Source organism: Cuculus canorus, unplaced genomic scaffold, assembly GCF_017976375.1.
Source record: "Cuculus canorus isolate bCucCan1 unplaced genomic scaffold, bCucCan1.pri scaffold_137_arrow_ctg1, whole genome shotgun sequence".
In the NCBI taxonomy this organism is placed as follows: Eukaryota; Metazoa; Chordata; class Aves; order Cuculiformes; family Cuculidae; genus Cuculus; species Cuculus canorus.
The window spans coordinates 1-10,775 of NW_026527776.1; the positions used below are offsets into that span (position 1 = coordinate 1).

The window sequence follows — 10,775 nt, forward strand, 5'->3', positions numbered from 1 at the left end:
GAGTGGAGCACAGCGCAGCTGCACAAGTAGGTACCGAGTTCCTTCTCTGGGTCTCAGGACCACACATTCGGGAAGGCACCTTTTCACACTTGTTGGGAGCTCAGCATCACTTCTGTTCTCCTGCAAAACCCCAGGGGGGTGTCACTGTTGGATGCAGAGTTCTCTTCCAGTGGAGACCCTTACATCCTCTAAAGAGTTTTGAAGTTACTGAATTTCTGGGAATGGATGGGATTTGAGGGAAAAGGCCCCCCAGGATTGAAGAGCAGCTCATTGCCCAGGCCTTCTCCAAGCCTGGAGATTGCAAGGTGAGAGGCTAATCGCAAGGGGAGAGGCTGATGAATTCTCTCACTCTCCAAGCTGGCTGCCCACAAACAGCTCCCACAACCATAGCAGCTTCAGAAGAACGCCCACGAGTCCTTGAAAGTGCTCTGCTTGGGACAAGCCAACATTGTGCCAGCGAGCGTCATCCAATTTACAAGAGCAGGGAATCTCTTGCCTGGGCGCTATTTAAGTTGACAAGCACAGATATTCCCAAATCCTTCTGGCAAGGGTTGTCCAAAAATGCTGGATCTTCATGCTATGAAACACTTGTCCAAATCAACTTGATACAGCTGAGGGAAGGGATCCAGAGGGACCTTGACACACTGGAGGAGTTCAACAAGGCCAGTGAAGGGTCCTGCACCTGGGTCAGGGCAATCCTGGGGATGTTCAGGGTCAAGAAGAAAACGCTCCTGGGAGACCCTATTGCAGCCTTTCAATATCTGAAGGGGCTTTTGATGATAAAGATGCTGAAACACTGGATCAGGTTTCCCAGAGAAGATGAGGATGCCTCATCATTGGTAGTGTTCAAGGTCAGGTTGGATGGGGCTTTGAGTACCTCATTGAGTAGAAGGTGTTACTGCCCATGGCAGAGGGGGGCGGGGGATGGTGGGGGAGGGAGGTGGACTAGATGGATATTTGAGGCTCCTTCCCACACAAACCATGGTTCTGGCCTCTGTGATGTCATCCTTTGTGATGCTGCCCTGTGTCCTCGGAGACCTCTCTGCTGTCCAGGACAAGCACCCTCTGGACTCACTCTCCAGGAGGATCTGGAGGAGGCAGGTGGTCTCTCCGCTGGGAGCTGCCTGCGCCTTGCTCTGTGTGTGAGAAACAAAGCAGCTGCGGTTCAGCCATCGCAGTGCCCGGTGCCGGTTCTGCCGGAGAGGAAACTCTTCCCTAAGGACAGGGTAAGTCAGGTGTGCCCATGCCTGCTTCTGTGTAGTGATTGCTCGGAGGTTCATCTCCATGGCAGGGCCTCCAGTTCTTGAGGGTTCTGTCAGCTCCTGTTCTTGTGCCTCTCAGTGCCCCCACAGTCCTCAAATTCCTCAGATCCTTTACGACCTCTCCAACCCTCTAAGGTGCAGCAAGGTGGAATTGAGTGTTGTTCCAGTTTTCCAGTTTCCGCACAGTGGTTGCTCGCAGAGGAATCTGACCAGGTTGGCACTCGGGACTCTTGATTCAAGGCCTCCCCTATTCTTCTCATTTACCACACACAAAAGTTTAATTACATTCTACAAGTCCTTAGCAAATGCTGACCCAGCTCAGAGAGCTCCCAGCAGCATTATGGCTTCATGGCTTCAGTGGTGGTTTTACACCTGATTCTCTTCTGTCAAGTCCCCCATTGAGACTCGTTCATGGATCGATCTTCCTTATTGTCGGATGAGTCTCAGATCCATCCCATGGCTGTAATTCTTATTGCCGGACAAGCGATAGTCGAGATGGGAGAAATTAGTGCAATAATCACATTTTTAAACTCCCAAACATGATGCAAACCATCAGCATAATTCTCACAAATGCCATTACATTTTGTACCAAACTCTGTAACCATCTTTTTAGGGACAATCCTAACCCACACAAATTGTTGTTTCACCATCCTGGTTCCATTGCTGCTTTTACCTCCTGGCTGAGGGTGACGTACTGACGATCTAATGGCAGTGGGGTTTGATGATTCAGACTTCTGTTGAAGGGAATCAAACATGGGACAGGAGATCAAAAGCTTCTTAGCATTCCTCCCCCTTTTAGACCCATTTCTTCCTTGTGGTGAGCGAGACCAATTTCTGGGGATGGTTTTCCATAGAGCACTGCAAAAGGACTCCGTTTTCCTCTTGCCCAGGGGTTACCCTGACTTGCACTAAGGCTGACGGCAAAACCTCTGTCTGTTTGAGATGAGTCTCTTGGCATAATTTGGCACTTTGTCTTTTGAGGGTCTGCTTCATCCTTTATACATTACCACTACACAGAGGTGGTAAAGGAAAATGGAATCCCCAATCCATCTGTAGGAATTCAGATTCCCCCTTTAGTACTTCTGCAAGAAAATGAGGTCCACTGGCTGTGGCCTCTGTGATGTCATCCTTTGTGATGCTGCCCTGTGTCCTCGGAGACCTCTCTGCTGTCCAGGACAAGCACCCTCTGGACTCACTCTCCAGGAGGATCTGGAGGAGGCAGGTGGTCTCTCCGCTGGGAGCTGCCTGCGCCTTGCTCTGTGTGTGAGAAACAAAGCAGCTGCGGTTCAGCCGTCTCATTGTCTGGTGCCGGTTCTGCCGGAGAGGAAACTCTCCCCTACGGCCGGGGTAGGTCAGGTCTGGCTGTGTCTGCTTCTGCGCAGTCATTGCTCGAAGGTTAATCTCCATGGCAGGGCCTCCAGTTCTTGAGGGTTCTGTCAGCTCCTATTCTGGTGCCTCCTAGGACCTGGAGCCTGTGCTCCTGGTTATTTTCCACATGGGAGACATTCCCAGCCCAGGGGGTCCTGTTTTGGTGTAACTGTACCAGCCCTGCCCTGTGCTCCTTCACCCCGATCACATTTGTTCCCGAGTGCTGTATCGCTGACTCCGGGCTGTGTAGGGAGCCATCCTGGCCTGGATGCTGAAGCTCCCTTCCAATTTAGCTGCCTGCTTGTTTGCTCTGGGATCATTCAGTGCAGTCCTTAATTGCAATCCGGATTTCCCCTGATTTTGGGGTTTGGTGGCGTAATCTCTCCAGTCGGGATGTGGAGGGGGCAGGGAGCGGCAGCACGGTCAGGTCTGTCCCTGCAGAGCACGGGGCCTCCAACACCTGGGAGTTGTCCTGGTCTCTCTTCTGGTGGAGCCTTGAAGCAGCCGGTCCCCAGAATGGACCTTCCTGGGTGTAGGGAGCCCTGAATATCTGGAGTGAGTGTTTGCCAAACTCTCTTCTTGCATGTTGAGAGGGAACTCCCTGGCGCATCCAGTGCTCCACACTGGGTCTGGATTGTCCCAGATGACCGTCTCTGGTTCAGAAGTGTTCTATCTGCTGGTCTTGAGGACAGCCCTGTCCATCCTTGGGTGTCCTGCTGCTGCCGTCCTGCGCCACAGGATGGTGCGGGAGAACTGTTTGTGCAGTTGGTGCAGCTGAACAGGGCAGTGGAGAAGAATGGGGCTCTGCTCCATCAGAAACTGTTGAGAGGGGAGTGATGGGAGCTCCGTTAAGGTCAATTTGTGGTGTGGCTGTGACACAGCTCGTAGGGTGTTCCTGCAGGAATTCTGACCACAGGAGCGGGCAGCAGGGAGCACTCATAGAAAGGAGAGGAATTGTTTTAAGCATCGAGGTGAGGGGAGAGTGATGAGTGCCATGGTGAACAATGTCCGGGTATCCCTGGTCTAAGGTGAGGTTCCTGTTACATGTCCTGCTGGTGGAGCAGAGATGGAGATGTACAGAGCAGCTGGAAAACGAGCCTGTTTGTGCTCACAGAAATACCTGAAGGCCTTGATAGAACTTCAGGCTTCGCATTCTCTTCCCTGTGACAATTTGACCATAATTTCTCTTTCTAGGGAAAAACTGAGGCTCTGCAGCATGGCTTTACGGTTCCGTGATGTTCTGATCTACGCCGTTCCTGGTGCAGTGGGAATTCTGGGTTGCTGGTGGATCTACTCCCGTATGAAGAAAAATGCACTGAGCCCTAAGGAAAAGCAAGAGGAGGAAGGGCAGGAGAAAGATGCATCAGCCAGAGCAGCAGCGTGTGTTCCTCATAACCTGCCCATCTTAGCGAAGGAGGAATGCCAAGAGAGTGAAACCTCAGCCTCCCTGCTGCCAGCAGGGTCACCGATGTCCAAGACCTCCCCAGAGAAGAGGAAGAAGGAGAGGGAAGCCTGGGAGAAGGAGCTGATGGAGAAGGAGGCCAGGCTGGCTCAGCGTGAGCAGCAGCTCCGGAGATGGTGGGAGGACCTGGAGTGGGAGCGCAAGGAGCTGCAGAAGGAGAAGGCCTCCTTCCAGCTCGAAGGGCAGAGCCAGGTAAATGCCGCCAGGGTTCACGTTGCCGGGGAAGTCGTGTCCTCAGGGAACTCCTGGGTGCTCCTGGGCCAGCTGCACACCAGCAGCGATCGACAGATGCCAGCGCAGACTCAGACAGGCAGGGTCTGATATTTCTGGCTCATTCCCTGCCCGGGATGTGTGGGACTGTGTTTGGGGCTCCTCCAGAGCTGCTGAGGCATCATCAGCACTCAGGGCTGCAGGAGGGGGTTCCAACACCTTGAGCTCTGCCCGCTTCTTTGTGCCGTGTGCCGGCAGACAGTGGAGCTGAGGGGGTTGGTGCGCAGAGCAGATGCCCTGGGCAGTCCCTGGAGGTCGATATTACCTTTGCCTTTAGCCTTCACACCATGAGGGCTCAGCTCTGGGGAGTGATCGGGCAGATGGGGCGTCCTTTCTGGAAACAGCCAGAGCCTTGTGGGTTACCAGCACCTCAGCTGCCACCAAAGCCACTTGTGAGGCCAATAACTGTTGGACAATGCTGTTCCTACACTGACATCCATCTCCAAAAGCGTTTGTGAGATCTGCCCAAGAGAAGGGTGTTGTTCAGAGCCAGAAAGAGCAGCCCCACACAGACCCTGCTCGGAGCATCTCTCAGCCAGCTGGGGTTCATGGTTTCACGCCTGTGCCCCAGTCTGGCTGAGGAGAGCAAGCGTCCCTTGGCAAAACACAGGCTGAGGGGATCCTCGGGGCTGCTGCCGATGGCTTGTGTGCACCTCACTCATTCCGAGGGGAATTGGCTTAGAGCTGGAGAAAATTACTTGACAGCTCTTGGATTGTGTCCTGGAAATGGTTCTGTGTGCATGAGCAGAGGAATTTTGGATCTCAGCAGTGAGCTCTGGGAAGCAAATCCTCAGGGCAGGGCTGGCTCCCTCCCAGCTTGGCTCCGGATCAGGCCAGGAGTTTCCCGAGCACCCGGCGAATCTGCTGCAGCATCGAACCGATGCCGACATGCGAGAGGCACAGATGCTGTGGGAGAGGCTGAGTGGTGACATAAGGGCGAGGGCTGGAGGATGAGGAGGAGGAAGTCCCTTTTCCAGGCAGGAATCCTCCTGACATTGCAGAGCTGTTCACAGAGGGTTGAGTGAACCGTTGTCATGTGTTGTTTTGATCTTCCATTGAATGCGTGGGCTCAATCACCTCCCGAGATAGAAGTTATCAAACAAAATGTCAGGAAAGATGTGTTTGCTCTCATCTTTTGTTTGGGAAGGCTTCCTCTGGCCTGTGCCGCTCCAGTGCTGGGTGCTGGCATTCCCCTGCCGGAGAGGCTCGCTTCTCCTTGGCCTTCTGCCACCGTCCCTGTGCAGGAACGCTGCAGGGGGAGCCTTGGTCTGGAGAGCTTAGAGAATATTCGCCCTTGTCTTGTAAGAGCAAAGCCAGCGGAACACTCCTCTTGCTGTGTTTGGTTTCTTTGTCCAGCAGAGAGGGCTTCTCCCTCTGCTTTGCCTGGATGGGGCCCACTCTTGAGCTGCTGAGCGGGCTGGATGTTCACCACAAAAACCTCTGTCTCTGAGCAGTCTGCGACACCTTTCCTACCCAGGGTCTCTGCTGGCCTCTTCCGTGACTAAAGAAAATGGCTTTTCTTTTCCTTTACAGACTTCCAGTTTACAGAAGGAAGTTCCAGGAGTCCCCTCCCAGTCTGGGGTCACTGAGGCCTCCAAGGAGAAGAGCCCTGCCCGTCCTCAGCAAGGGCACGTGGAGTCAGAAACATCCGTCTCCCCAAGAAGCAAGAGTCTCCTAAGGGCCCTCAAAGAGAAAAGCCCTTTCCGTTCCCCTGGCAGATCCAAGACGATGGACCAGGCTGCTGAGGAACAGTCCGGATGCCAGACTGCCTCTTCTGTTCAGCCAAAGCCAAGGGGAAGGAGAAGGAGAAGAAAATGAGACGGAGACTTTTAGGTCCCTTTCCAAAGTCCTTCAAGAATCTTAAATTCCAAAGGGATCGATTTATGATGAAATGACACCAGCGATCCTTTTCCACATTATGTTTTATTTGTGTAGTAATACTTGTTGGTTTCTTTGGAGGAAAAATAAAGAATCTTAGAATCATAGAATATTGTGAGTGTGAAGGGACCTTCTCCTAATATCCAACCTAAACCTCCCTTGGCTCATCTTCCCGACATTCCCTTGGGTGGACAAGGTATCATGTGGCCCAGCGTGTCTCAAGAACCCATCACCCAGTAGGAAGGCACAGGCCATGAAGGGGGCTTTGAATCTCACATCTGGCAGTGTCTCTGACAGACCAGCAAGAAGGCACCTGGTTGACACATTGACTGTGAGATCCTCTAGAGGGGTCAGGCTCATGGAATGGTGGGTCATAGAAGACGTGGGTCATTAAAGATCTGGGGTATTGAATGGTCAAATCAATGCAGTTTCTTAGTAGGGTCAAAGGAGAGTCAGAAGATTCAGGTCCAAGAAAGGTTGTAGAAGAGTCGGGTAATAGAGGGGATGGAGCATCATATACAAGTTGGCTCGTATAAGGTTCAGAGAACAGCCAGGTAATACAAGTTTCAGGTCAAAGAAGGATTGGGTCACTCAATAATCACAGAAGTGTCAGGTCATAGAAGAGTTTGGTCATAGTAGAGTCAGGTCACAGAAGGGTCAGAGAAGTGTAATACAAATTATGGTCATAGGAGGGTTGCGTCATACAGGAGCTGCGTCATTGTAGGGTAATAGAAGTGTCGGGTCATAGAAGGGTCAGGTCACACATGTGTAGGGGTCATAGAAGAGTCATAGAAGAGTTGGGTCGTTGAAGGGTCACGTCACAAAAGACTGAAGAAGACTCGGGGTATAGAATTGTTATAGAAGAGTTGGCTGATAGAAGGGTAGGGTCAAAAGTGTCATGTCATAGAAGAGTAATAGAAAAATGAGGTCATCGAGGTGTGGTGCCATAGAAAACGGGTCATAGCAAGGTCAAGGAAGTGTTGAGTCATACAAGGGTCAGGTCATAGAAGGGTGATAGAATGGTCAGATCAGAGAAGTGTTGGGTCAGAGAAGAGCTGGGTCATAGCACTGTTAGGTGATAGAAGTGTCAGGTCACAGAAGGGTCACAGAAGAGTCAGGTCAGAAAAGAAATGAGTCATAGAAGAATAAGAATATAGAAGATTTGGGTCATAGAATAATAGTAGGGGGGCAGAAGAGCAGGCTCACAGAAGAGTGATAGAAGATTCAGGTCACACAAGAGTCAGGTCCCAGCAGAGTAATAGAAGAGTCGAGTCATTCAAAAATTGGGTCTTAGAAGAGTCGGGACACAGAAGGATGATAGGAGAGTCAGGTCATAGAATATACATGGAAGAGTTGGGACATACGAGTCAGGGCATAGAAGGGCCTGAACTTAGAAGGTTGGGTCATGAAAATGGCCTTGTGGGCTGCAGAGAGAAGGAAACCAGGACTGGCAGACAGGCCATCCTGGACACCCTCCCCTGGGGAAAGGGATGTCCTGGAGAAGAGCAAGGGAGCATTTCTGTGCCTCCAGAGAAGGATCCACCAGAAAGGAAACTTCTTCCTGCAAGCCCTCGTGTGGGCCAGGGTGCTCTGCTGCTGAGCCCAGACTCTTGTCCTGGCCTGGGCAGAGGGGCTGCACGGAGGGGGCACAGTCAGTCTGTGGTGGCGTCTGCTGGATTGAAACCAGGAGTCCTGCGTTTCCACTGCTCTCCATGTCCTTGTGCCGGGTCAAGCCTCCAGCCCTGGGCTGTGGGGGAGGCTGAGGCCCACCTCTGCCCCACAGCAGCTGCCGTGCCCTTCAGAGGGGCTGTGGGAGAGAGCCCAGAGCTCTGCTGCACCCTGCGGTGGGCACTGCCGTGGGGCAGCCCAGGCTGGGTGGCTCTGCGGGGCTGGAGAGAAAGCAGGGCTGTGGGGAGAGCTGGGAGGGGCTGGGCTGAGCTGGAAAGTGCCCGGGAGAGGACACCACCAACGCTGGCTGAGCTGTGTGACCATGCAGGGAGAGGACACGCTGCAATGGGTGTGAGGGCAGAGTGCAGCCCTGCAGGTGCAGGAGAGAGGAGGCCGATCAGTGCCCTCTGTGGCAGGGACAGACTGGGAAGGTGCCCCAGGGCACTGGTCTCTCCCATCCCCACTTCCAGCACTGGCCACTCCCAACAGCTGATGGCTGAGATTTGCTCTCTGCCCATCTTCCCCCTCCTGCTGGACTCGGTGCCTGTGCCAAAGGAACCACCAGCCCTGTCTGGCCTCTCTTCCTGCTCAGAGCCTGGAGGAGCCCAGAGCAGGGCTGTGTGCAGAGCTCGGCATTGGACATGGGAAGTGGTCATGGCACAAAGCCAGTCGGAGTTCAAGGAGCTTCTGGATGATGCACTTACTCATATGGTACAATGAAAATTTCACGTTATCCTGAGAGGAGAAGGGACTTGAGATTTATGATCCTTACGTGTCCCTTAGAACTTTAGATTCTATGACCTTCAAGCTCAAAAGCAGAGCATATGCTGCTCTTCCAGTGACACTTCTTCCTCCCTTCAGCCAATCTCCTCCTTCCAAGTTCCACTTCTTGACTAATTGTTTCCTCTCTCCTGCTTTTCCCACTGCCAAGGAAATCTCCACCATCTCAGAAAATCCTCTTCAAGCAGGGAACCCAACATGTTTGCCTTCTTGTGGCCTTTCACTTGACCAGAAAGAAGGAACCTCACCGTGGTCTTCTAAATCACATCACGGCTGCTGTCCTTGCAGCTTCCCTGACAGATGTGACCATTTCCCTGCTGTGGTCCCATCACGTGTTCTGGCAGAATGGACATGACAATCCGTATCCAAGCCCCTTTCCTGGGCTATGGGTGCTACGGGAGAGGTCCTTTCACAGCCATGTTCCTGTTCCATGTTCATGCTGCCCTGTCACCCTCCAGAGACACAACTGACCTCACCATCCCCTTCATGGACAGACGCTTCCTACTGGATGATGAGTTTCTGAGACACAACTGAACTTATCACACCAATTCCATTCTTCAGATTCTCCTTCATGTCCCAGGGCCCGAACAGATAAAAGTATGCTTGTCTTATCAAACTTGTCCAATATGTTTCCCACTAACGACTGCAGAGGAGAAACATTCTTCACAGGAAGTGCTGTGTTTATGTTGGTGCATTTTATACCTATTTTTTTTGGATCTTTTTGTTCTTCTTTTTCCTATTCTGTCTTCAAAAACCTCTCAAAGACCTTGGAGGAAGGGTGTGAGGAAGAATAAAGGTGCTGCAGGATGTTTATTTTGCTAACAAACACAGAGAGCAGGGGTTACCCTTATCTCGGCCACTCAAGCCACAAGAGAAAAGCAGACAGTGAATTAAAAAGGAGTTGAAAACATTATCACAAGTAAAAAATATAAACATATAGAAAACAGTAATGCCGGCAATGAGTGTCATTAGAACTGCTGTGCAGAAGGTCAGGATTTTATTGCACCATAGATCCATCCAGTTATAAGTTCCCACACTGCATCCTTGAGGTCCTTATTCCTCATGCTGTAGATGAGGGGGTTCACTGCTGGAGGAACCACTGCATATAGAAATGACACCACTAAGTTCATAGATGGGTGGGAGAAGGACTGAGGTTTCAGGTAGGCAAACATGGCAGTGCTGACAAACAGGGAGACCACGGCCAGGTGAGGGAGGCACGTGGAAAAGGCTTTGTGCCGTCCCTGCTCAGAGGGGATCCTCAGCACTGCCCTGAAGATCTGCACATAGGACACCACAATGAAAACAAAACAGGCAAATGCTACTAATACACCGACCACAAGAATCCTAACCTCCCTGAAGATGGCATCTGAGCAGGAGAGCTTGAGGATCTGAGGGATTTCACAGAAGAACTGATCCATGGCATTGACCTGACACAGGGGCAGGGAAAATGTATTGGTTGTGTGCAACAAAGCACTGAGAAACCCAGCGCCCCAGGCAGCTGCTGCCATGTGGACACAAGCTCTGCTGCCCAGGAGGGTCCCGTAGTGCAGGGGTTTGCAGATGGCAATGTAGCGGTCGTACGACATGACCGTGAGAAGAGAATATTCGGCACCAAACCAGAACAACACAAAGAAGACCTGGGCAACACATCCCATGTAGGAGATGGCCCTATTGTCCCAGAGGGAATTGGCTATAGATTTTGGTACAGTGGTGGAGATGGATCCAAGGTCGAGGAGGGAGAGGTTGAGGAGGAAGAAGTACATGGGGGTGTGGAGGTGGTGGTCACAGGCGATGGTGGTGAAGATGAGGCCGTTGCCCAGGAGGGCAGCCAGGTAGATGCCCAGGAAGAGCCAGAAGTGCAAGAGCTGCAGCTCCCGTGTGTCTGCGAATGCCAGGAGGAGGAACTGGGTGATGGAGCTGCTGTTGGACATCTGCTGCCTCTGGGCATGGGGCACTGTCAGAAGGAAAAGGACAGTGACATGTTAGAGTCGATTTCTCTGAGCAAAATCAAAGCCATTTCTCATTCCCCCCTGCCCGCTGCTGCACACATTCTATCCCTTTTCTTGCAGCCCTTCCTTGAGCTTCAT

General features: G+C 52.1%; 1 protein-coding gene across 1 annotated transcript; it reads right to left on the minus strand.

Annotated features, from left to right (window-relative positions):
- Positions 1–9,677: 9,677 nt before the first annotated feature.
- LOC128850646 (olfactory receptor 14A16-like) lies at positions 9,678–10,601 on the minus strand (the record flags this gene model as incomplete). Its single annotated transcript, XM_054055621.1, has 2 exons — positions 9,678–10,115; positions 10,209–10,601. Coding segments are annotated over 2 exons (831 nt in total), but the record flags the coding sequence as incomplete, so codon positions are not given.
- Positions 10,602–10,775: the final 174 nt, after the last annotated feature.